The sequence below is a fragment of the Zalophus californianus genome, chromosome 15, assembly GCF_009762305.2.
Source record: "Zalophus californianus isolate mZalCal1 chromosome 15, mZalCal1.pri.v2, whole genome shotgun sequence".
NCBI lineage: Eukaryota > Metazoa > Chordata > Mammalia > Carnivora > Otariidae > Zalophus > Zalophus californianus.
Genome location: NC_045609.1, coordinates 84,147,652 through 84,174,821, shown reverse-complemented (window position 1 = coordinate 84,174,821; position 27,170 = coordinate 84,147,652). Strand labels below are relative to the sequence as shown.

At 52.6% G+C, this 27,170-nt stretch overlaps 1 protein-coding gene across 15 annotated transcripts in view; it reads right to left on the bottom strand.

Annotated features, from left to right (window-relative positions):
• PTPRE (protein tyrosine phosphatase receptor type E) overlaps window positions 1-27,170 on the bottom strand; it is a 151,748-nt gene that overhangs the window by 34,851 nt on the left and 89,727 nt on the right. For 8 of the 15 annotated variants that reach the window (XR_003519032.2, XM_027588685.2, XM_027588722.2 and 5 more), the window contains 4 exons: window positions 8,858-8,976; window positions 2,707-2,806; window positions 2,344-2,417; window positions 570-706 (listed from right to left, as the gene is read on the bottom strand). Coding sequence is in view for 12 of the 15 variants with exons in the window: in XM_027588685.2 (XP_027444486.1) it covers window positions 570-706; window positions 2,344-2,417; window positions 2,707-2,806; window positions 8,858-8,969 (423 nt within the window). In the remaining 3 variants the exon portion in view is untranslated. Of the gene's footprint in view, window positions 1-569; window positions 707-1,420; window positions 2,231-2,343; window positions 2,418-2,494; window positions 2,642-2,706; window positions 2,807-8,857; window positions 8,977-27,170 lie in introns of those variants that run through there. The other 7 variants (XM_027588812.2, XM_027588712.2, XM_027588732.2 and 4 more) reach the window with 5 other exon arrangements.

The following is a 27,170-nucleotide window of genomic DNA, read 5'->3' as shown; positions in this document are numbered from 1 at the left end:
CCCTAGTTGGTGGCTGCCATCGCTAAGGTTACAGAGAAAATTCACCCAGAACCACAATAGCAGGATACAAGAGGCTGGAGCAGACATCAAACCAAAGGGAACTCGTGGCCCCTCCCAGGGAGCCCCACGACTGCTTAACTCATGCTCTGAGGATGGGTCAGAAGAGGGACATTTCCTTTGCCAGCGAGATGCTTAAGCTCTTCGAAGCCCATTAAGGTGGGGGGGGCTCCGCCACTTTCAACACGGAACTGCCCCACTGCCCTCTGCTCAGGCCCTGGTCTTCCCCGTTCGCGAGACAACCGAGTTTCTGTCACACTAGATTTTAGGACACGGCCCTCGGAGTGTTTGCGCTGGAAGGAGCCTTTAGGAACATCTCCCTCAAGCGTCTCATCTTAGGAATGAGCAACGAGGGCAGGGCGAGGGGCCCTGCAGCAGACACCAGGTCTCCAGAAGCCCACTTTTGGGACAGTGTCACGACCAATGCAAGCATTCCTGGTCTTTGGGCACCGCCTGTCTGGGTTTTCGACCCCAGGACAAAAAGACAAAGGACCCGCCCCCCCCCAACTCACATTGAACTCCTCCCGAAAGCGTTTGCAGTCATCTGCCGAGCGGACGCGGATCTCCTCCTCCAGGTGTGCCACAGGGATGGGAAAGTACTTCTTGGGCCCAGAGGGGGACCTGCTGAGAAGCATCACTCGTTGCTGCTCTGTGGGGCCAAAAGAAACATGGGGGCCACTGAGTCGTATTCCCGGACGGCTGACTCCTTCACCAGATGGACTGACCAGCTTTCCTGGAGGAAAGACACCGCTGGGGGGGGCCCACTGCTCTCAGATCGTGTAGCTGGGGCCAGGAGGGGCCCTGAGCACCTGAGTACTAGAGCTCTGTCCTCGGGATACACCCACACCATTCACAAATAGGGGTGTCCCTTTGGGGGGGGACCTGCTCCCACCAACCACAGATGCCTTATCTCAGTCCCCCAGCCCCTGCTCCTTCCACAAAGGATTTGGGCAGCTTCACCCTCCAGCTCAGTTGTCCAGGTTTGAAATAGGGAGGATGATTATGTTAATAAATTAGGAAGAATCATTTTGGTTCAAGTTGGGAATAGACCAGAAATCAGTTAGGATAGGAGCCTCCCCCAGCCTTGTCAGCTTTGTGACACACACAGTCCTGGTTGCTGAAGCCCCACAAGCTCCAGGAGAAATAAGACAAACACCGTCCTTGTTTGGCAGGGAGCGGGCAGGGAGGCCCTAGGAAGGGCTAGCTGCAGGGCAGTTCCTGGACAAATTCCTTCCATAAATTCAGAGTGAGACAAAAGGAGAAATCCCTGGCATGTGCTTCGCTCCCTGGGAAATGCGCCGATATTCTTGACAGGGTCAACATGAAACCTTTGCCGTCACGCTTGCAAAGGGCCTGTCCCCACCTGCAGAGCTGTTCTGAAGCCCAGCCAAGAACTCCTCCCAGGGCTCATTCCTCGGAGAGAAGATGCGTCAGGAGGAGTCCGGTGGGGCCTCTGGGTCTCACCGGCCACACCTCCTTCCCTCCCATTCAGGCTGTTGAAACGTGCAGGGCAGGGAGAGAGGGCAGGAAGGGGGGGCCCCTGGAGGCCATCTTAGCACCTAACAAGGTGCTCTGCACCCCCAGCACTTCGAAATTGCCCTCCATGTTCTCTCCACTGCGTCCTTCCCTGCTGCCAGTTTTGCAACTGTGTTTGAAATCCGGTAGCATGTTTGTTCCCTCAAACCATGGAACAATTAGGTAGCAAACGGCCAGAGGAAATGACAGTCACTGGTGTGAACCAATACTTTGGAAAGCCTCTGCCTCACACAATCTTCTCAGCCATCTAGATGTGTGCCCTGTAAGTTGCACTCACGCCTTCCGAACCGAACTCAGAACCGGAAAGAAAGGTCGGGAATGCCCTCGCCGACTGTGACCATCCCCGCTACACACACTGGTGGATCGGCTCCCCTTCGGCATCACGATCTGAAAGCAGTGCGAATTTCGGGGGAGCCCTTCAGAGGCTGTCTCATTTTAGGACTATAGAGGGCTTACTGAAAAATGTTACATATCAAAACCTGTAAAAAGCGACAGGATGTGAACAGTGTTTCCAACAAAGCCACAGACTGAAAGCCTCAAGTGTCTGTTTCCCACCAGAGAGAAACGGAGAAGTCTTGAAATGGTAAAATTCTACCATCACAAATGCTAGCACTATACCAGGGAAAGCGAGACTGAAGTGGCAAAGCTGAAGGAGTTTAACATTTAAAACAAAAGGCAGACGACGACCCCCTGCGTGGTCAGAAAGAGCGCACCGCCCTGCCCCCCCGCCCCCAGCCCCCACCCGGGTACCTTGTTCTTCCAGGATGCCGTTGGGCATCTTCTTGTCATTGGAGCTGACCACGGCTTTCCTTTGCTTCCTGAACCTTGGAGACACAGACGGGTTAGCTTTGGGCCTGGGGACATTTCCCGGAGCACAGGGACCTTGCGCGGTGATACCCACCAGGTGAGCCGGGAGAAGCTCTTCCTGCTGCTCATGGCTGGGCCAAGCCGCCCGGGATCTCCGGTCCCCAGCCCCGTGGGTTCCCAGCCCCTCCTGTCCCCAGCCCTGCCACCCTCTGCCTGGGCCCACACCCGCCCTGCAGCCTCGAGGAGCTCATTTCCTCTTCAGAGCGTGTCGGGGCAAGTCCGCCTGCGCCCCGGGGACACTCCTACCTGAAAAAGTAGGCGGCGAGGAGCAGAAGGAGAATGAAGAGCAACAGCGGCAACAGCAGCCAGGCCAGCAGGGGCTGGGGCGCGCGGGGGTCAGGAGGGCCTGCGGGCGACGGGGGACCCCAGGCAGGGACTCAGGTAACAGGGAAAGTGGGGTTTGGGCAAAGCAAGATCCCCAACACTAGACTGCACTTTACAGTGTGCAAATCAGTTGCCCCTCCATCCCATTAGAACTTCTTCCCTCGTACCAGAACCTCCTTCATCAGCCCTTCTTGGACACCAGCACCTCACTTTAGAGTCTGCAAAGCAGGCCACCGTCCCGGTCCACCATGCTCACCACTGAAGAGATGAGCAGCACTGATACGGGGAAGGAAGCTTCAACTGAGGGGCCGGTGACTTTGTCCCAGGCTCCCTGGGGAGAGGCAGTGAAGGCACAACGGGGAGCCCCTGACCCTCAAGTAACCTGTTTCCCCGGGTTCCCGGGGCACCTGCCTCTCCCCATCACGGGTAAGCAGAGGAGGGCGAAGGATCAGCTGCCCTACTATTCCGTCCGAGGACAGCGTGGGGAGCTCCCGGGGCCTCGGCAGGAGTTCAGGGCACGGGCTGCAGCCTGGCCCTTGGGTCAGGTCTTCTGGAGCTTCGAGCTCCCAGGCCTACTGGTCCAGGTTGGCTTTCCTCGTTCAGAAGGCCCCATGTCCTTGGACCAAGAGCAGCTGCCTTGTGGCTGCCCGGGACTGGCCCAGTGAGCCCAGATTCCGAGGGGCTCTGGCAGCCTGGCTGCCACCCCTCCCCTGAAGTTCCGCCTGCGCCCCTGCCTGCCCAGACTGCTGTGCTGCCCTCTCCTCATCAAAATGTCCCTGCTCCCAAGGAGCCTATCAAATGCCCCCTCCTCCAGGAAGCCCACTCGGCTCCCCTCCTGTGGATCCCAGAGGGTCACTGCATGCCTCGAAGCACAGACCCCACTCTCCTGGAGTGAACAGGCCCTGGGGGAGACCGCCTTCACTCTGATTCAGTGGAACCCCTTCAAAGGCAACAACTGGGCTTCCTTGGCTTTGAGTTCCCAGAAGCACCGAGCATGGCCTTGAGCCCAGAGGGGGCCCTGCAGGCCTGCAGCCTCCCTCCCCCAGCACCTCCCCCCTGGTGTATTCTAAAGATCTTAATCTGCATCTCATGTCCCAGGTTGTAAGCAACCTCCACCCCCAGGGCCTCATGCTGACTCTGGCCCCTTGTAAGTGGCTAATGCATATATTTCTAATAAATGACAACACATCACTGACTCAAGTGACCACTCGATGCAGAAGCGCCCTGGGACACAGTTGGTCTGTGAGGAGAAGGTGACCAACAGACAAGACACCCTCACCCCAGGCTGAGCCAATGCCTCTCCCATCTGGCCAGCGGCCTCACCAGCCAAGCGGTAGGGCAAAGCCAGGGTGACCCAGGCTCAGCCGCTAAGAGCCCCGGGCCCTCTCCTCTGGCCCCACCTGCTACAGAGCTCCCCTGGGGAGCTGACCTGGCCTGGGGCTTCCACACTTGCCCATCCAGGGAGAACCCTCCCTGCTCTGCCAGGGCCTTGGAGCCGACTCAAGCGCAGGCTGAATGGGAGAGATGCCTGACAGCAAGGGGCAGCGCTGGGCCCAGCCCAGACCGGTCTCCGTCCCTGCCCTGCCAACTGTAACCACAGAGCATGGGCGGCTGCCCTTCTCCTGTCCCCACTTCTGCATTTGCACAGAGATCAGGCTGCCCCAGCTCAGCATCCATCTTGGCAGTGACTGACCGGCTAGCTTGCCCACCCAAGGGCTGGATGGACCTGGCTGAGGGTTGTGGACTTGACCTGGAGCTCTGAGGGGCACCTGGACCACAGACAGCCCAGCCCTGGAGGGCTCTGTCAGGAGGCTCCAGCGTCCGGCCTCCAGGCTCAGGCTGCCTCCAGTAAAGGCTTATAGTTACGGAGGTGGGCGTCTCCACGGCGCACCCCTGAGGACCCAGGCGGAATGACCCAGGGCCCCAGAGTGGCGCTGTGCGCAGGGGCAGAATCCACAGATCAGAAGGACAAATGTCAGCAGCTGCTTCTGTTCCGGAGGGCAGAGGTCAGGTAGGGACACTCAGGAGCCGGCAGGCCTGGCCGGGGACTGGGAGAACTGGCAGTGCCCCTCCCCCACGATCCAGTTCTTGCAGCTTGCCAAAAGAAGAAATTCATATTTTCATGTAAAAAATGATCTGATTTTTAAATATGGATACGTAATTCAACCTAAAGGCAGTTTTAAAAAACACTATGGTCTAGAAAAAAGCCTCTGCAGGCCGTGTCCCCTCGGCCAAGTGAAACGTGGAAAAAACAAAAAACAGATGACATCCGCTATCAGGCCGGCTCTGTGACTCGACTTTCTCCGTGGGTCGTCTGTCTTGGAAAGCTTCTGGGCTAGCACACACGAGCCTCTTCGTTTTGTTAAACTGCTGCTTGGACGTCCACTTCCTGAATAACCCAAGATTTCGATGCACATTTAGGTTGTTTCCAACTTTTTGGCTGTTAGCTACAATTTTACCTCTCGTTTCTTTATCCTTGGTGTATCTTGAAAGTGCTTCCATAGAAGGCTCCCGGAAGGGCACTCTGTGCATCCGTGTGCACACACGGTACGTTGTAACAGAAACTGCTAGGTGACCAGCTGCAAAATTTCCAGCTTCCATGCTTCCCTAGACTGGGTGATTGGAGCCTATTTCTCCCGGCTATGAGCAATGCTCTTAATTTTTGTCAATCTGATAATAAAATAATACCACTTTAATTTGCAATTCCCTCACTTCTATAGAGTTAAGCATCATCTCATGATTAATAAAACATCATCAATTCGATATTTGCATTTGGCTCGGTCACATTCACCACCGTTTTCCTGTGTTACCTTTTTCTTATTAATTTTTTAGGAACCCTTCCTGTAACAAGGACAGCAACACTTTATTACACTGTTTGTGAATCTTTACCCTCAACTCCTGTGTGAAGGAATGTCTCTTGATGGTTATTTAATACATTTTGTTCAATGAACAAACAAAATGACTTCTGGTTAATTGGCACACTGTGGCAATGTGCCGGGATCACCCTAAATAATCCTTTCGGGGAACAAAGTTCCAAGGGCACGTCACACAGTCAGGCTCCCCTGCCCCCCAGAATTCTAGGTCAACGGAGCCTGTCCACGTGGTATCACCGAGACCTTGAAGTGGGCCAGCTGTCGATTTCCCTCCTGGTTGTGTGACCAGCAGCCGCTGCCCCAGCCCATAAGGCCCCCAGCAGAAGCTGCAAGGAGCTGTGATTGTCACATCCGTTCTGATGGGCACGAGATCATACCGCGCAGTCCCTCTCCCTGAAAGGAGCTCCTGACACCCACAGCCATCTTACGAGCCAATCATTTTACTCTCAAGTGAACTGAGGAGGCCCAGGGGTGAGGCTGAGTCACCCAACAGATGCCCTGGGTGCCATCTGTAGGAGTGCCCACACAGCTCCACGTTGCTTCTCTGTTTGAGCAAACGATGCTCTGTCCGGTAGACCTGCTGTTGTTGTAAGTGTTTCTGCAGGTGTCGGGCCTCGGGCCAGCCAGCTCCTCTCTGCTGGGCACAGGGACACACTGTCCTCGGGGCAGGTCTGGAGGGTCCCAGGCTGCGGAACAGTGCCAGCGACCCCAGTGACCCGGCACCCGGAGGCCAGCTGGTGATGAGAAGGCACGACAAATGCAGTTTCCATGTGCGGGGAGCTTCTGTGTTTCCTTTTATGTGGTTTTGGATTTCTCTGGCTTCTCATGCGAGGACAGTGCCACCCCCCCCGTCCCTGCTGGGGGCTGGTATCAGGGACTGAGCTCCACCTCTCCTTCCTCTTGGGGGCGAAGGGTGCACTTGTAGGACCTGCGTGGGCAAAGCTCCCAAGCTGGATGGGGGTTGAACACCTGACCCCGGCCCGAATGATGCCACTTCTAATCACCTCGCCCAAGCTTTTTCTTCTGGAGGGAGGTTGATCAATTTTGTTTTCCCAAGGCCCTGTGATAAGCAAAGTGTGATGCTTAATTTTTTGTGTCAACTTTGCTGGGCCACGAGCTGCCAGATATTTGGTCAAACATTGTTCTGGGTGTTTTGAGGGAGGTGCTTTTTGGATGAGATTCAGCATTTAAATTGGTGGTCTCAGAGAAGAAGATCACACCCCACCCCACCCCCACTGTGGGCGGGCCTCATCCAATCAGTTGAAGGCCTGCATAGAACAGAAGTGCTGAGCATTCTGTGAGTAACAGGGAATCCTTCCTGCCTGATGGCCTTCCAACTGGGACATCACTCTCTCTGGTTTTGTAGCCACTCTGCCAGCCTTCAAACTCAAACTAGGACACTGGCTCTGCATATTTTGGACTTGACAACCTCCACAATTGTGTGACCCAATCCCTTATAATAAATATAAATACAGATACAGGTACAGATATAAATGAAAACATAGGAATATATCTATGGATTCTGTGTCTCTGGAGAACACTAACCAATTCAGCAAGTACTACCGCATCAGAGAAGTCCTTGAGTTTTGTGCCTGGGAGTCTCGGGAATGAAGAGGGAAGGGGGAACGGAGCAGGCATGTGGGGGCTGGCGAGAGGCTCCAAGGCACACTCGGGGGACCAGGCCTTGCTGGTTACAGGTTGCTGCTACCCTGGGCACAGGCCGGAGAAGGCTGCCAGACGGGCCTCCGTCTACCAGGGAGGTGTGGGGTGGCCCAGGGAATCCATGCCCAGTCCTTGAGGACCCTGAATTCACCAGGTGGGCCTCTGTCTGGGTTGGGCACACACCCTAGGAGGAGCTATCAAGGGACATTGAAGAGCCAACTGTCTGGGCCCTCAGAGACTGGCTGGGGACGGGCCTCCTCGGACCCGGGCTCCTGCCAACCCCAGCAGCAGCCCAGTGGACGAGCTCCTGCACCCCAGCTCGGCTGTCTCCTTAATCCTCACAGCATTGCTGAGTACTAGGCACTATTACTACCTCCGTCGCACAGATGGGGATACTGAGGCACAAAGAGGTTCAGAAACTTACTCCGGCTCACCGGGCCAATAAGCGGCAGAGCGAGAACTGAACACGGGCCGCGTGACTCCAGAGCCTCCGCTCTCACCGCTGTTGCTTGTCCTCTTGGCTTTGCGTGGCATTTATTTCACTGACGTAAAATTTACATACTACAAACTCACCTGTTTCAAGCCTATGATTCGGTGATTTTTAGCTAATTCACAGAGTTGTGCCCCCACAGCGTTTCGGAACATTCCCACCCACCTCTCAGCCACCTGCGGCCGCCTGGCGTTTGCCGCCCGTGCCCGGCCCAGCGTTCCTGCCCCTTCCCTTCCAACAGCTTGTCTACCCCGGGCACTTCCCATCAGTGGAGCCAGAGAACACGGGGTCTTGTGTGTCCAGCTTCTTCCACGTAGCAGGTTTCTGGGGTTCGCCCATGTTGTCCCCTGTGTCTGTTCACTCTCTCCTATCCCTAACTTTCAAAATATGGAAAAGGCAGGAGAACAGAGCAATGAGCCCCACATGTTGTCCACCACCCACCTTTCTAATCAGGACAAGAAAGCTGTGTTGGTCTATGGTGCCCCCACACCCTGCTCCCCACTTGTTCTTTCTCAAGTCACCCCTAGACCTCATGCTGTTTTACTCATAAGGACATCAACATGCCTCTCTAAAAAGTAAGGGCTCCTCTTTTAAAAGTATAACTCTAACCACTACGCCAATATCTTGCCTAAGAACCTAAAATATTAACACTAACTTCTTGATCGCATCAACGTTCATGTCAGTGTGTAAATAACCCCTTAGGGACTCACCAGTGTTCCTTCAGGGTTGTTTCAATCAGCTCCCCAGGAGTGGGGGGCAGGATTATTAACCCCTGCTCTCCTGCCTCCCACCGAAGCTGACAACAACTCTCAGCACAGGGTCGTGTTTGCTGCCCTCCATTTGCTAAGCTTTGTTCTGCTCCAACTCCCAATGACTGGCTTGTCTGGGCAGCTGGTGTTGATAGGGGTGACGTGTTAGGTGCTCCGCTCGCTGAGGAGGTCAGCCACAGGCTGCGTCTCGTCCCCCAGCCCTGTCATCCCAGTCCTGAGAGCCTGCCTGGAGGGGCGGGTGGCAAGGGCAGGGGCAGGGCAGGCAGCCGGGTCCTCACCTGAGGTCGTCGAGTTCCAGTTGCTGACCGCCGGGGTGGTCTCGTTGCCCTTGAGGGCCTTGGCGAGCGGCAAGCTAACACCCGCCAGCAGGAGCGGACAGAAGGGCTCCATGGCGAACCTGCAAGACGCAGGGACAGGCTCAGAGGGCTCCCCGCCATGCGCCTCGGGCAGCCGGGCCCTCCACTAAGAAGGGCCGCTCCCAGAGGACAGGGCGGACTGGGGACCGGATGGCGGAGGGCATGCTTTGGAGCGCTGCTTCATCAGTCTGGGTCAGGGAGGCGGCTCTGCGGACCACCGCCAGCGCATTATATTCCTGCACTTGGGAAGTAATCTCACCCTGGGAACTCCAAGAGCTATTCCCAGGTTATGAAAGCTCTTGCTGTTCAGGTTAATTTCCTGTCTTTTTTTTTTAGAGTTTACTTATCCACTTATTTATATTCAGAGAGAGAGACAGAGCACAAGCAGGGGGAGCAGCAGAAGGAGAGAGAGACGCAGGCTCCCCGCAGAGCAGGGAGCCCGATGTGGGGCTAAATCCCAGCACCCTGGGGTCATGACCTGAGCCGAAGGCAGACACTCCACCGACTGAGCCACCCGGGCATCCCTAATTTCCTTTCTTGTTTGTCTGGTTTTGTAGGGAGAGAGGAGGTGAACAAGGATGTGGGGGTGTCCGGGGAGGGTAAAGTCTGAAAATACCAGGAGATCAAAGATTCTGAGAGGCAGCTTCCTGAGAGGCCCCTTACCCACAGCTTCCAGACTGCCACACAGTCATGATTTGTTCAACATTTTGGGTACATTCTATGGTGTCTGCTGTGACATGGGTGTAGCATTTCTATTTTGCATCATGACAGCCCAGAGAAGAGCACCCCCCTTGGGAAGAATCGCAGGCTCAGGAGTTAGGTTAACTGGCAGGTGGTCACAGGGCCGGGGGGGAGGCTGGGAAGTGGGGGGTCCGGCCCACCTGCACAGGGTCCACCTCTGCTGTCCCCCTGGCCACAACCACAACCCATACCACCGGCCCTTATTCTGAGTGCAGGCCTTTCCCACACTCTGGAGCCTGAGGGACCTTTCAAAGGCCAGCCCGTCCCCCGCCAGGCCTGAGATGTTAACAGTGAGAATGGGATGGGCAGACCAGCCTGGTCAGTGATCCTCCGAGCCACGGACTTCGCCTGTTGCTCTCCTAAACTTCATGCATGGCTGCAGGGGGATGGCCTTGCCTCCTGTCTGAGCCCCCAGGTGAGGCAGAGGGAAGCTCCCTCTTCCCCCAGGAAGGGCCACCGTCAGCTCCTTTCTGACGGAGTCACGTGGGCCCCCTGGGGACGGAGGTAAGTCTTTATTGGGTGGGTGGGTGAATGCAATGCAGTTCAACACAGGAAAAGGCTCTTTCACCCAGACTTGTAAGGCCTACCTCAGATCCCCACTTGGTGCACCATTTTGCCAAAATAACCTTAGATCCTCGGAAAATGTGGCATTGAACTCTTGGTGGTGTAGAGGAGGACTGGCCACCGGAGAAAGTGGGTGGCTATAGGAGCCGAGTGAGATCCGGCAGTGAGGATGCGTGTGGTTGAGGTGTGGGCTCCCTCCCTCCTGCATTCCCTGCCCCATGGTCAGCCTGGGTGCCTGTCCGCTCACAAAGCACTTTCCTGCAAAAAGCCTCGCTGAGCCATCTGAATGGGCCGAGGCCCAGAAACACTGGTCCCTGGTAATTAGAGAAGACATCTGAATGAGTGCAAAAAATCCTCATGGTGTTTCAGCAATCACCACTGCTGAAATGGAACCATTCTGAGCCTGCAATTATCCCGGGACAACGATGACAGCCACAATCAATACTTTCACCCCTTTCCTCTTGTTTCTTTCCCAGATATATTTTAGACTTTTAAATGAGCACCCCCCCACACACACACACACACACTAGCTTGTGTCCCGGGAGCACCTACCATCGCTAGGCCCTTCGTATGGAAACTGCCCTCACAATAACCCTCCAGGACTGAGAAACTGAGGCCCCATGAGGATGAGGAACTGACCCAACGTCGGGTCAGACGAGAAGGAGGAGTCACAATTCGAACCCAGGACTGCCAGAGACAAAAGCCCTCAAGCCCTGATGGGCAGCTCTGCACAGCCTGCATTAAACAGAATCTGTTCTTGAACAAAGCTTTTACATAATTGAATAAGCTTCAAAGTAATTGATTAGAAAGTATCCACTAGTTTAATACAACTCAGAGATGCAGACTTCCTAGTTGAAGCATTTTTTCTTGTTATATGCATTCATTCAAAGCCTTCCTCACCAAATGTTCAATCATCTAAGAGAAAGCGGACACTTCTGAGCCAAAGGCCATCTCATCACACATCAGACACCGTGGGGTGGGTCGGCAGCGTCCCCTGGAGCGGCAGGTGATTTGCCCGCCATGACCAGAAGAGGGCACTAAACCTTGCAGAATTCAAACCCCGTGAGTCCTTTGATTGCCCCATTTATATTTCCAGGACCATGACAACTGTCCTGTCCCTGGCTATTCACCATCAAAGGATTTGTGCAAGCTACCAATAAGCACAGACATGAATCTGCACAAAAATAATGCCTGAAACAGTAGCTAAATCCACAGTGAATTTTAAGGATTTGTATTGAATTTACCAAATGTTAAGTACTGTGGGCATAAAACATGTTGGATCTCAGAACCGAGATTATCAAAATAGTTTCCAACAAAGCAGCCTTTATTTATACTCCTATCGAAAGTCAGCCAGCTATCAGTTTGATTAGAATCGCCTTTTTGCTCCATCTGATGCCTTTTTAATACTCTTTGTTGGGCAAGCCAGGACCTGGAGCTGGTCCGGTCCTGCCCTAATGCAGCTTCGTGGAGCTGGAAGGACGTGCAGATAAACAGCGCCAGCCCCCCCACCCCTGCGACCCCACTGTTCTGGAGATGTGTGGTCACAGTGCCAAGCAAGGAGGGTGACAAAGAGATGATTCGCCCCACCCGGGACCGCATCCAGAAGGCCCTTGAATGTCGTGTTCAGGAGTTTAGTTTGGTGTTACAGTCTCTTTTTCCATCAACAACCTATCTTATTGGAACCACTTGAGGGCATGATAAAAAGATGCCAATTCCTGGGCCCAACAACAGATGCATGACATCCAAATACAGGGGGAGTGACGGGTCTTGTACAGACCGCAGCTGACGACCTTGGCTGTGAGCAACGAGCTGCCACTGAAGTTTCCAGAGGGAGTGCTAGAAGCCGATCGGGAGCCACAAGAGACACAGCGTCCGCCTGTGCCGCCCTAGAGTGGTTGGGGGCATGGCCATCCATCCCCTGGGAGCTTGCTAGGGATGCTGCGTCTCAGGTACCACCGGACATCCCACATTTTCACAAGAATGCTACGTGCTTCCCATGCACGTAAAATTTGACACACGCTGGCCTCCACAGCAGAGGATGTCTAGACTAAGCCAGGACAACGGGAAGGGCAAGGAGGGAGGGATTTGAAAGGGGTTTCAGAGGCACAATCCGTATGAGTGGTATTCAGCTGGATGTGGCGAGGAGTGGGCCATCGAAGGTACTCGGGTTTCCATCTTGGGAGATGGAGTGGGACGGGGCATCATTCATTACCTGACCTCGGGAGAATGGGGTCCCCAGTCTGGGGATAAAGATGATTTGGGCTTGGTATAAAACAATACTATAAGCTCCCATTTATTGAGCTCTCATGAAGTGTGATAAGCCGTCTGAGGCTCTGAGGTAAGCTACCTCCCCATCCCTCACGGCAATCCTATGAGAAATGTCCTGCTATCCTCGGAGACGGCCCGTTGCCGCTCAAGGTTCTGGAGCATTCTAGCGGAGAGTGCCGACAGGAATTGTGTTCAGGGCCTAGGGACTGGCTGGACAGCAGTGGGTGCTGAAGGTTCAGCGTGTGGGTGAGTTCACTCTGGGGGTGTGCAGAGGGGCAGAGGCGAGGTGGTGGTGCCAAGCTGAAGGAGGCCGATACTGAGCCAGTGCCTTTGAGGAGGGGCCGCCCGGCTGACCCCTCCTGTCCCAAGGGATGGAAAGGCGCGCTGGGCGTCCCTGAGCAGATTGCACCAGACTGCCCCCTGCAGGTCAAATCCATCATGTGTGGTTGAAAGCCTGGTTCTTCTGCTCTCAATTACAGAACAGACTCAGCTCCTCCACAAAGGAGCAGAGAGAAAGATTCGCTCCAGCTTTGAAGAGAGCCGCCGGGATGGGCCATGTGTAATTTCTTATCCAAAACAGGACTCTTGAGTGCAAACGAGAGGCTGAAACAGTTCAAGTCATATGCTTTCCTACAGTACTTCATTATTGGTCAGCATTTGGTTTTACTAAAATGGGAACCCACTAAGTAGTTTTATTTGAAAACTATTTTTAAAAATTAAAAAAAAAACTCCCTAGAAAACAAAACTACCAGTGCACATTACAGCAATACTTTTTAATAAAAAACCCTTTTTAAATTGATTATATGAAAATAAAATGAGAACATGAGCAGAATACCTATTCCCAGTCCATAGTCACCTGCTTCAACCAATATCTTAGCCTTGTCTATTGTTAATATGTTTCACTTTTAATATATTTTTCAATATCCTTAATATTTAAAAATTTTCACAAAATCATCTTCAGAGTTTTCCAAATGAACATCTTGTGAGCTCTCATCATTTCATTTGCTTTATTCCTTCCTTGCTTTCATAGGAAAAGATTTTAATGTCTTCCTGTTCACAACCTATGTTTTCAATAGTCATAGCTCTATAAAAGTTTAAAACACAGAGAGTTTTTTTCTTTCTATTTTTGTGTGTGTGGCTGTATTTTTTGCTGCTCTGTTTGTTGAATACTTTTACGAAATATTTCCAACTAATTTAGAACAAAATGCAAACACTTAGGGCCTTGTTTACAGAAAAGTCCACCATCTTTGTAGGACACTTAGGTTGATTTACGGAGCAAGTTTTCTGAAGGCCCAAACGTTTCTGAAATCTGACGAGCAGGGAAGAGAACATGCATGCTCCCCAGCTGAAGTATTTTTAAAAACTCAACATCAGCTTCATTACATAAATTTGTAGTTCAGTTACTCAGTATGTGAAAGTGTTGGTAAAATCTGACATCCATAGCTTCTATTTTAACTGACGGAATATTTAGTTGGTGTGTGGGCACAATTAAAAATTATCTGTAGGTCACAATCCATTCTACGTGTGATATATTTACCACAAATGCTGAGCTCCACCAACATGTATATATTTATACTATCGCACAAATAACTACATCATCGGTGCAGAATTCTTTCATTGCATTTCCAGTGACATTAGCAATCATGCCAGGCGCTCACCTTTCACGGAAGGAGCCTCCCAGTTGTAGCTGGATTCCGTGAAATGGGTGAAAAACAGCAGAACCACTATTGGAATGATCTCATTTTCTGTTGGAAACATTGCTGTTTGAAAAGGACACGATCTGCTGCTGGCATCGTTGGATGGCTGGTGAACTTCATCTGCTATTGGGAGCACTAACAGCTATGAACCTCACCTTCTGTAAATGCACAATGAGACCTGGACTTGATAATGAGCAGGATTCACTATGAACAGTCATTTGATCTAAATGAATGGTCCTGCTTCGCGGGGCTCCTGGAAAGCTCGATCTCAGAATCCCGAGAGCATGACCTGAGCCAAAATCCAGAGCCTGCACTTGACTGACTAAGCCACTCAGGCACTCCTGCGTGGCTTCTTTTCTAACCGCGGCGTGTCCTTGAAAGGGAAGTGTTCCCCCCACTGAGCTACGGACGTGCGGCAAAAGAGTGAAGAGCATAGCGGTTCCTCTTTCAGATGTGATCGCCCCTAAACAGAGGCAATCCCTGCCCATGTGTCTCTTGCCCTAAGATGACACCATGGAGAAGCTAGGAGAGCCAAGGGGACAGGCCATCAAGCCCTTCCTGGACTCCTTCAATGCAACTTTTCATAACTAAAATTCTCATTTTTAATTACAATGAGATGAAAACTATGGAAGAAATGTGACAATGGACAGGATGCAGGGACAAGCAGCAAAAAAACCCAGGACCATCACAGAGAAAGAAGTAAATAATGGGCCCCTGGAGGGAATGTGGAAGGCATGTGGACAGAACATGATGGGGTGTTGGGAATGGAGCCCGGGCCTCCGGGACTGCCATTCTCTGAGGCCAGTGTCATCAGGATGAGCTCCTGCTCTTCCTTCTCTCACCAAAATACATCTTGGGGCTCACCCTATCTTATCTCTTCTGAAGGTTCACAGCTGAACCAGGGAGTAAGCACAGGCATGCTCACATCTGACGGATGGCTTGGCACCGCCGCCCCCATCTGACAGAATCACACCCATGGCTCCTCCATGTTCCCCAAAGGGGAACCTATCACTCAGAAGAGATGCGTTTTATCAGAGGATCACCGGAATGACCCCTCGGGAAGGTCCATATGGAGGCGGATCCCCTGCCCAAAGCTCCTGAGCAGGAAAACATGACAACGCCCCATCCGTCTGCCCTTTGGACTTGGCAGTAGTGGGGTGAAAGGTAACAATAAATGTTGGAAATGCATGGCCCTCTCCCCACCTCTCCCTAGGAAGAGGCGCCCGGCACAGAGGCTCACCCCCTCCACTGACCCTCCACTCAGCAGTGTGGATGACGGGGGACAGGTTGGCCAACTCCGGAGGCTGGGCAGCCCCCCTCTCTGGGTGAGCCCCAGGCCACGCTGCCTCCACCCACCTTGGGTGATGATGCAAGGGGGACTAGACTTTCGTGGCTGGGTATACAGCAGCCTTTGATTTCAAAGAAACGAGTGGAACTGTTGACTTACAAGTATCGGCTGGTTTATTTGCTCATTCATTCATTCAGCAATATTTATGAGACTCGACTGTTTGCCAAGAGATACCTGAACAAGACAAGCACCGCCCTTGTTCCCCCAGAGCTTGCCTTCCAGCCGGAGAGATAAAAGAATTAATCACTGTACAACCGATTCCCCAGGAGGCTCACACCTGCTCGTGCTGGAGGCAGGACGACCCAGTCCAGAGGGGTCGGAAGGCTGCCCAGGGTGAAGACGTCTCTTCTCAAGGAAGCAGCCGACCAGTCCAGCAGGGGAGGAGGGGGGGGAGGAGGAGGAGGCAGGGGCAGCATGAGCTGTGGGTGTGCGGGGAGAACATGGCGCCTCCAGGAAGCCCCAGAGCCTGCACAGGATCCGGGAGACCCAGAGTGTCTCCTGGCAGGACCAACTGATGATGGCAGTGTTTAAGGATGGGGTGGGGGTGGGGGAGAAGCTTTCCAGCAGGATTGCTCTGAAGCAGAAGCTAACAACACTGGGCAGAATTATCCAGGCCCTGGGGGTTCTGGGGGCAGGAGCAGCTCTCAGGCCCGTCCATCTGGCACAGCGGAGACGCTCGATGAACGTTCTTGAAGGAAATAGGTCATCAGGGGCTATCACGACAGATTTCTCTCTATCTCGTCAACCCATGTCAGGTTTCAAAGAGCTGGGCCTCTGCGGCTGAAGACCCAGCTGGGCTCCCTGTCTTGCTGTCTCTGTCTCTGTCCTCTCTTCCCTCCCTCTCTCCTCTCCCTGACCCAGTGAGAGCCTTTGCCAGAACACATCATCTCTCTGACCTTGGTTCCCGATGAGTAAAACAGGAGGACCCAGTGACAGCAAACGCGAGTCGCTCCTCAGACTGGGCTGGCCCCACGGAGCCGTGAGCTCATAATAGAGACCGCCAGCTCTCACTGAGCAGGCCTGCTCCCCCATCACATCCTTCTGGAAGCAGCCAGAGCTGTGGGTGAGCCCCTGTTGTTTCCATGACTGAGCCCACTCTGTGGTCAGTGGAGAATGTCTGCACCTATGTCTGCTCGGTCCTCCTCTGGGGGGTGTTGGGGAGAGAAGTGCCCTCCCCTTGGCGGAAGATCAGTTTCAGAAATAGCTGTGACAGATCTTGTGGCTGGGCAGATGCCCTGGGGCCACCAAGGAATGCAGGTGGCTGAAGGCCAGCAACCCCGAAAGCCCCAGCCCCCACGTTGGAGGGACCTCAGAGGAGCCCATGCTCAGAATCCAAACGCAGCCCCAACAGGACACACAGGGTCTCTTCCTCGTCCTCTGTTGAAACAGCTCGTGATTCCACTGGAACATGTGTGTGATTCAACACAGTTTTCTGTATTCAGAAATAGACTAGAGCTTCTGTCGGGATCTGGCATTTTCCAGAAAGGAGACACACAGGCCTTAAGTAGTACTCCCCCCAGAGGGAAGTACACCCGGCGGCTCTGGGCATCTCCCCTGGAGCGGGGGGGGGGGGGGGGGGGCGTCGATGTCCATCTCATCTCCAGGGACTGTGGTCAGGGACAGTGACGTAGGGTGGTCAGCGCTCACGCTGAGCAGGACAGTTGTGCCACCTGCTTCCGGACACCCCATGGGCCCAGCGACGTCTTGACTTTGGTGTGGGTGCCCACACTGGGCTTGGCTCACACCAGGTGCTCAATGATGGTGGACAGTGACGGCCCAGGTACCATGGCCCCACCGTGTACTAGGAAGATAGCACTTGGGGAACCACACAGTTCTGCCCCTGAGTAAGTCTCCAAGATGCTCTCTCTGGCTCAGACACCAAGTCAGCAGGTGGCTTCGGTATGGGCATCCCGCGACCATTCGAATCAGCCATCACACAGCCCCTGGCCGGGCTCAGCGTGAGGAGCCCAAGAGTCATGGAGGGAACAGGCCAGGGTCTTCTTTCTGCCTGGAGAATTTGCCATCAACAGGGCTGCAGGGTAAGTAACCACAGGACAGCGGGGCTTTCAGGCCAAAAAGGGAAAAGGAGTGGAAGCCCAGGGGGCAATTGTGAGGAGGGCGGGAAGGAAGCCTGCCAGAGGGGAAACGGAGTGCGAAGGGCATTAGGCGGGCAGCCGCAGCAGGCAGAGAGCACAGGGAGGGTGGGCAGGACGGACGTGACGGCGGCAGGGTCTCCAGGCCTCCCGGGGGAGGGCTTCTTCCTGGAGCAGACCCCCACTCCTGGCCTGGGTTTGCTGCTCTATGAAGGAAGGTACCAGAAGCCTGCCTTTCTGGCTCTAGTGTTCCAGCAGGCCACTTCGCCGTGGTGGGAGACGGGGCCCCAGGAGCAGAACCGGCCACCCGTTCCACTGGGCACTGGGGGTGAGCTTCCTCCAGCCGGGCAGTGGCTGGCAGTCCTCTGAACCCGGTCCACATGTGGGGGCAGATGCAGAGTTGAGCTCATTGTGTGCCCTGCCCTCCCCCCAAATCCTTCCTGGGAATGTGGGTCACAGTGACCTTCCAAGGCAGCTGGAGAAAGAAGACAGTGCACCACTCCCAGCCTGGGCAGGTGGTGCTCAAATCCCCGGGCATGGCTGCCTGTGTGCACCCCAGAAGAGAGGTTACCTTATGTCAGGGAGACAGGAGGGAAGCACAGGGAGAGGAGATCCCTTACCTAGCTGCAGGTGGGGACAGCTCCTCACTCCACCGCTGAGCCTGAAAAAGTGGCTAAGAATGTCCACTGCTCCTTTCTGGAAGGTTCTGAGGATAATGTATGTGACAGGCTTGTGAAGCTCAGCATTCCTTAGGAATCCAAGGATTCACATCGTCGCTGCTTCTGGTCTCCAGAGCAGAGGGAAGCTCCCCAGCTCCCCGGTAAGTCGGAACCGCTCCAAGGCTGCTGACTGCTCTGACACAGTCCTGCACACCACGCCTGCCTCTTGGCCTCTTTGTTTCTGCCAAAAGCACAGCCCCTTAGCAGCCCGGTGTGCCTAACTGGCAGGGGTGGCATCTCTGGTCCCAACTGGGGTCTCTCTCTGTTCCAGCTTTTCCAGGCCTTTCCAGCGAAGGGTGAGCCAGAACAGAAAGACCAACCATTGCCCCCTTTCCGGTGATCGCCGGCTGCTTTATAGACTCTTCAAGGCCCTCGGTGCGCCAAGAAATAAAGTGAGTGCAGATATGGAAAGGCCACTAGACCTTCCCCAATGCCCCCACTTCCCACTTTCCGGGGTGACCACAATTAGGCACAGGCGCTCCCCCCACCTTTTGGGTTAGGAAGCAAAGCGAAGGCCAGAAGACTGAGCCAAATTCTTTTGCTTACTGACAAATCTCAAGAACAGGGAGTCAGTCTGCTTCAACTGGGATGATGACAAAGGGGACCCAAATGTTCCCAGAAGACAGACAAGTCCTACTTTGCACCCACAGGTCAGATTTCTCCTTGACACACCTGCAGGGTTCAGGTGTGCGAGGGGTGAATCCTGGGCACCGGGGATCCCTCCACCCAGCCGGCAGCTGAGAACAGACCGTGCTTAAGAGACAGTCCCGGCAGGCACACGCAGGTTGGTGAGCCTCATCAGGCCGCCGGCTCCAGAAACAGACTGGGAAGGACAGAGCCAGTTTTCTGAAATAATGGCTAAAAACACAAGTCAAGTACGTCCTGCTCCCTGGCACCTAGCTAAGCCCCCCACCCCCCTTCTATCCCATCGGCTCCCGGTAAGTCCTCGAGGAACCAGGGACCACCGTGGGCCTTGGGGACCTTGCCTATCCACCTGTCTGGCATCTATGTACGCTGTGCCTGTTTCCCATAAAATCAGGGCCACATTCCTCATGGGGCGAGACTGTTATTTTGTTATGCACTGGGGAAGAATAAAAGCTCAAAGAACAAGATGTGTTTTCACAGTAAAGGAGAAACAAATCTAGACCTTTTCTGAGCTTCAGGTGTGAATACACTTACATGGATGAAAGGTTTAAACAATAATAATAAAAGCCCCTTAAGCAGTCCAACTTGCAGCCTCAGCATGTTCCAGATGCATCCACAGTGATCCTGACTTTTTGGAGAAGGTTCTGCTTGTTAAAAAAGACGCAAAGGCCATGCTTTTTATCTGAGCTGGGGAACGCTGGAACTTAATTGCTTTTGAGCAAAGGTAATTTGCAAACCTCTAAATGTGAAACCACCAAACATCATTAAAAGGAGACAGGCAGAGAAGTCCACCTGTTAGGAGAGAAAACGGGAAAAAAAAAAAAAAACCCACATAGAAAGAAATGACAAAGACACGCTGGGTGGTGTCCCTGTCCCTGGTCTGGCTGACTGTCACCTACCAGGGGCCTACACCCCCATGATGCCCTCCAGAGTCCCCTCGTCTGACCCCCTCCTCTGACAGACAGCCACCCAGAGAGACAGGTGCCACCTCGGCCTTGACAGACGAGGACAGGGAGGTCAGCGACAGTGATGTGCCTGCCCTTCATGCCGAGGCTGTCAGGGCAGAGAACACTGGCTCCTTTTGTGGACTGAGGCACATCCCAGGCTCTCCAGGGCTGAGACCACAGAACCACCCACTATTCACACACGCGGAGTCTGGTTGGAGTTCCCTGGGACACATAGAACCCTCAGGGTTCAGGAGACTGAATTCTGAGCACACAGAATTGTGCAGTTGTACCCAGACTATTGGGTTGTGGGGTGACCGTTGGAAAGGAGCCAAGGACACAATGTTTGGCCTCCCTCTCCAAATACTCTTGTTCCCCAAGCCCCCATAGACACAGGCCAGGTGTGTCTAGAGATGGCTGAGGTCCCTGGGGAATACACAGCATGCCCCGGGGAAGGGGCCTACCCATGAGTCCGGGGGAGCTGGGGAGGCACGGAGCCCCCAGATTCCCTGCAGCGGGTCCAGGGGAAACGGACATCCAGGGCCCTGGAGACGGCACTGCTCTCAGCCCACAGGGGCAGGGGAAACCTGGGGGGACAGACCTTTGTAGGAGAAGGGGGCCGGGATTTGCACGTCAGCCTGGGGCTCCTCAGGCAGCTGCCAGCCAGAGCAGGATAGCAGGAGCTGAGGGTGCTGAGGAGCTTAGTGGCACATCTTTGCCCCAAGAACATCTCTACTTCCTCACTCACGGTGTGTCCCCCACTGAACCTCAGCTAGCTCAGCCCCAGGCCCCGGGACCACCCAGTACCAGCCACACAGAATCCGGGGCTGCCACACCCACGCAGGGACAATTGAGAGAACGCCCAGATCGAGTTCCCTCCTCAGTTAGGAAACCAGGCACAGGGATTTAAATGACTTTCCAGAAAACAGCATTTTTGGTTTTTGTTTGGCACCTTCTCTTCCTATGCAAGCACCAAGCGACAGTGTTTCTTAAAAGAGAGATGAGGAGATGGAAATTATTTTCACAAGCTGGAGCTGATCTCGTTATACTTAAATCACTGGGCCCAACGCAGTAGTGAGATAAACTAAGCACAGGCAGTCTATCTTAGGAGGTCTCAATGGGCCTTCCGAGCAGAGCGCTGGAATCAGTCCTTTCCTAACAGACCGCCCTCCCTGGCTGCCCTTGCCTGCCTGCAACCTTGCCGTGAGCCCCGCACAGGGGAGCTCCTTCTCCTCAGGTCACCGCAGGCTCGGCCCTCCCGGCCTGGATGGAATGCCTTCACCCAAGAGAGCTGTTGGCCAAGTAGCCAGAGGAGATTAAGGGGGGCTCTCTTTGGGTTCTTGATTTTGCTTTTCCTCCGCGTGAGCAGTATGAAAAGATGGTTCTGGAAGTATATTGGGACTTCTTCTCTGAGTTCATGAAGGACCTCCTGGGACCTTGCCTACTTCTTGGTGCATCCCCGAGACAGGGCACATCCCTGAGACACGGCGCATCCCCGAGACACAGCGCATCCCTAAGACAAGCCACAGAGAATTAAATAAAGCTCCTGGAGGACCCACAGGTGGTTCTGAGTGAGCAGGCCAGTCTGGGAGGTGGGAGTGCCCTCATGGACTGCCCAGGAGGGGGACCTCACTGCCAACACTGGCTGAGGTGAGATGGTCCGGAATAATGGATAGGCTCGTATTTTTAGGCCATTAGTTCTCAAGTCATTAGGAAAAAAAAAAAAAAAAAAAGGACTCTTCAGCAAAGCTCATTACTCTTCCTTTTAATTAGGGGAAATAAAACCAGCTCATGAAATAGCATCTGAAAATATATTTTGCCAGGTAAATGACACAGGGATATTTCCAGAAGACAAAAGGACTGCCTGTTTTTAGGTACAAAAGGGTGTAAGCACGCCCTACGTCTGGTTTCAGGTTACCAAGTACTGTATGGTGACTAACATAACATAATAGAAAAAAAATTAAAAATAAATAAACGGAGATATAAAAAACAAAAACAAAAACAAACAAAAAACAAAGGCCCTCACAAGGAGAAGTGGCTCCTGGGGAATCTGGATGTTTTCACAGCAGAATGGGAGTTTTGTTTCAAACATCTCAGGCTTGGTTTGAGGATTGCTCCAGCTAAAATTAAAAGTCTTCAGAGAAATCCCGTTTAGCAAGGTCAATTGCATTTGACATTGTGATTGGACATAGATCTTTATCCACTCAATTTTCTGTTTTTCCCCCGAACAAGTGGGTAACTTGTTCCTTAGGACAAAACGGAGACCATGTCACATTTAATTTCACTTTCTTTCTTGTCCAGGTGGCATGTCACTTATCTCTTGTGTCCATGCAGCTTTGGGGACTCCAAGAAGGCACCCTGGGGAGCAGCACACAGAACCCTCAGGGTCTGCAGGGACACAGGGGCACAGGGGCCGGAGGGTCTGTCTTCACTCCCATGTCTGCCCGACTCCTGAGCCTACTCCTGTGATTTAGTCTCTCCATTCAAGAACAAGAATGATGTGTTAAATGAGTGGCTAACTTTTAGAAGAGAGAGAGCATGAAATGTGGACGATCTGACTCTAAGTTCAACCTCTGCCCAAATTTGACCGGTCTCTTGGAAACTCAAGTTATTAGATTAGAAAACAGAAAAACAAAAAGAAGTGGGTAGCTGTAGGTATGAGGTCTCAGTTTACTCCTCCACAAAGTAGGCCCGTAAATATCTATTGTTATGCCAACCCCAGCTGGGCAGGGGCAGAACCTACCTCCTTTATGGGAGGCTCAGAATCTGGAGAAGGGGTTTCCCTGAGCAAAGGAGGAGCTCACTAAAGGAAGGGACAGAGAATGCTAAGCAAAGCATCCTCGCTCTGCGTTCCACTGGCCCTCCTCCCTGATGCCGACATAGTAACAGAGTGGCAATTGGTCTTCAAAGAATTTAGAAAATCCTTTATGTTTAAGAATAAAAGGTCCTTTATAGCTCATTTCAGTGCTTTATTATATTACACACTGCTAAACACCCCTGTGCACATTTCTGGATTACATGTTGAAACTGATTTCATCAAAGAATTAAAAAGAAAAACAACCCCATACGGACACAAGAAAAATGTAAAGCCCCCGCGAATCACAACCTCCGATGTACTGGCCCACTTGGGGCTTCCTGCCCGCCCCTCCTGAGCAGGGCCCTGGATCAGCACAGGCAAAGGATCCTCCTGAGGACAGGGTAGCACTCTACCTGGGCCACCAGCAAGGACTGGTAAGAACGCTGGCGTGTCAGTAAGTCCGTTAAGGGATCATTTCAATTTCAATCTCCTATGGACCACACACTAATTTGCATAATTCCAATTATGCGCCTTGCCCTCCTGAAGATGAAAAAAAGTGAAGATGTTATTCTGTAAGAATGAAGTCCTCCACTGCAGTAAGACAACAGAACCACAGATCTAAGGAAGCTTCTCAAAGGCACATTTTCACTGATCCTAATGACATTCTTGACTTCATTTAATCATCAACAAACCCACTGACCACTCATCCACCGGTTACAGAAGAGGAAACTTACCATGTTTCCATAGCTGGGGACAAATAAGACAGGAATGAACTATAGCTAGACTTTATGGATACATTTTCCCCATTGAAGAAAACATCCCTCTTATTTTGAAAGAACAAATGAAGGAACCCCCTGGAAACCCCTAATTGGTAACTCTTGATTCCTGAAAGCATTCCCATATAACCAACAACGATGATGAAGGCTTTGCTGTGTCATCTCAAATATTGTGAACGATGTACAATGTCTCACAATTGCTCATGAGCTTCACAAACTAACAATTAATTTCTCTACACATGTAGTTAGCTTGTAGATTGTTATTTCACATGCAATATAATAACTTCACTGAACTCTTTATTCGTTAAAAATTACCACCTCAGCAGCGACAAGACAGTTGTGTTTGGGACCAAATTATTATTAGAGAACAGACTATAATTCAGAAGGGGAAAAGGGCCCAGAGGACAGCAAGTTAACCTGTACAGGTGTAAGTAAGCAATAATTAATAGAAACCAAGGACCCTGCCCTCAATACGGTATCAGTTCTTGTTACTTTTCCAATCAGAAATGGTCTTGGCCCTGATGGAGGGCGCTCTCGATTTATCTGTAGCAAATCTGAATGGTGATCTTTACTCCCTGGGAAAGGCACTCAGAGTATTTTAACAGAGACGTTCAGATGCGACAGCCTGCCAAAGCAGTATGACTGGAGGGGGACCCTGGGCGATGGTGGCATCTTTCCGTCCCAACTGTCATCTCCTGACCCTTGCTCACACGGCTGTCCCAGGCAAATGCCACCCTCACCCACACCACTTCACGGTCTCGCCCACGTCCAGGGCCCAGCACCTGCCACTGCCCAGGGAAGCCCTGCCTTCTCCACGCCAGCCCCCAATGCCATGATAAACCAACGTCCTCCATCTACATGGTGAGATCATCTCACCGCAACCTTGGGTTAATTTGTCTCAGCAAACACGCCAATCGCCTGGGCACACCACTCTATCAGAGACTGATACCTAAATGCATATTCTAGAATCATTCCTGAAAACTGCAGCTGATTACACTGGAAATCAAAGTCCTGGGAAAGGAATGTGGAATCAACATAAAAGTCAAACAAAGATGCTGAACCTTCACCTAAGAGCAGCCTCATCGGAAGCAAATGGTGAAAGATCCAGTAGGACACTAGGAACTCCAATATTTTGTTTCTTTTTCTCCCCCAAGGGCATTTTTAAAGGTGCCTGTGGACCCCTCCCCTCTCCCTATTGGCAGGCACCTATAACGGGTTGTGGCAAGACTCTTGGGCACAATGTAACAAGAAGAGAGCTCCGTCTTCCTGGGGGTCCTGACAGGAGTGGGCGATGGAGCACTGGATGAATGCACACACTTGGCTTTGCAGGGCATCACATCCTTGGGGAGGCTGACAGCAGTAGCTTTACCTTCTTACCAGGGCTCTGACTGTGCTAATATTCTGGGAACAGCCTGCATGCCTGAGCACCCACTCCCCGGGGGAAGGACGGAGGTGGCCTGAGGACAGGAGACCATCCTGAGACCGCACATTGCTCCAGAACAAGGCGCCAGCCAATCATGGTGTTTTAGCTTCCATTAATTTCAGCTTGACTCAGTTTAGTGAGCCTCTTTCCATCACACGGGGGTGTGCTCACACTGCAGAGGCTCACAGGATGTCAGAGACCCCCATCGTTGCCCAGTGAGGTGAGTCTCCTCGGCGGCCAGCACAAGACACGGGGAACGAATGGACGCCCTCTGCCACTGGAGAGGCAGGGTCTGCAATGCTGTGGGGACAACGCTCTCTCATTGAGTTCACTACAACTCCACGTGAAGAAAGACGCCACGCTTGCAGGGCTGAAATTTGGCTAACGCACTCCTATCCAACCACAGGGCTCCCACTAAATCCCATCACTCCCAGTGAAGCCCACGCTAAAACCTTAGAATGGAGGAGGGACAGTGGCAGCTGTGATTATTTATTCTCCATCACGTCATCCATGTGCAAGTGGAAACCCAGGGCACCAGCTGGGCAGACACGGGGAGGGCTGGTGCATCCCAGCGAAGTTGGCCAACCAGCCTCAGGATCGCAGAAGCTACTGGCCATTTAGTTACTGTGGCAAAGCCAAATCGTTTGCTTTGGGGTATTTTACTTGGACACACACACACACACACACATACACACACACACACACATTTTTAAATATAAATTGAGGAGAGGACAGATGCAGATTTATCTAGTTTTGCACGCTCTAAAACCTAAATACTGAGCCACGGTGACCCTAGGCACGTTTTTGTTGTTGTTTTTTGTTCTGTTTTGTTTTTTGTGCTAAAATGTCCTTAAGTAGATTTCTGGTTGTGGGGGGCCAAACAGCAGAAATTTAATGAAAAAACTGCTTCTATTTGTGATCTGCTTATATATTTGAACTTGGGATCAAGAGATCAATCAGCGAAACCAAGTCAGTTAGAAATGGATTTGCATTCGCGCCAGATGAAGAACTTGAGCCAAGAACAACGTGAGGATCGCACGCTTCACGGTGTCTGAGGTTACATCATGACACGGCTTACATTCTGACCCCTCAGTAAGAAGGTCTGCTGGTAAACAGCAATTACCTCTGCTTTGAGCACAATTTCTCTCCTTCCTAGACACACAGTTGCCTTTGACACATAGCTGCACCACCCCCACCTCTTAGCAAAGCCTTTGGGGAGCGCAAGGGAAGGATCCCGATCCTCTGGAGAGGACTCTCGTGCTTCCTTGTGGATGTAACAAGGGTTCACAAAGGGAGCATCACGGGGGGGTTGAGCAAAGGCAGACTGTCCCTCTTGACCATCCATCCTCCCAGCACAGATATAAGGGGGCAAGGGTCCTCCCGGGAGGCACACTGCATGCTGTGCACCCTGCACCCCTACAGGACCCAGCCTGGCAGCCCTTCCAATCCCTACCTCAACTCACCAATCTGGCTTTGGTTTGAGACCCCAGGAGGGGTTTGGGGGACAACCCCAGGGTCCAGGTTAGATGCTCAGGAATGTTTGGTGGACAAATTATTAGATGAATGAACGAATGAACGAACTGGGCTTAAGCAGGACACACAATTGAAGAGCCACAGAATGGCAAACCCATGTCCAGGCTAATACTCTCAGTGCCGCATCTACCTATTTTTTTTTTTTTAAGATTTTTTAGAGTCTTTTTTTTAAAAGATTTTATTTATTTATTCATGAGAGAGAGAGGGAGAGAGCGAGAAGCAGAGGGAAAAGCAGGCTCCCAAGGAGCAGGGAGCCCGATGCGGGACTCGATCCCAAGACCCCGGGATCATGACCTGAGCCGAAGGCAGACGCTGAACCATCTGAGCCACCCAGGCGCCCCACATCTACCTATTTGAAGCAAATCCCATAGCTGGCCATTATGGTATCTTGCAGAAACAAGAAAAACCTGGAACAGGTCTGGTCCTGACATCCCCCCACACCCCCAGAGCTTCAGGGCTATGGGAAGCCCAGCAGAATGCCGCAGTAACAGCATGGGCATGGAGGCCTTCTGAGGTCCAGTAAGTAGGAGAGCTGGGATTCGAAGCCACTCCCAAATTCCAAAGGCCCTGTCTGAACCACTGCACAATCCTGCCTGGGAGGCGGGAGAGGGAGGTGGGGCCTGGGGACCCAGGAGATCCCTAGAGGCTGAGCTGAAGCACTCAGCGCCACACCTGTTAGAGCCCCTG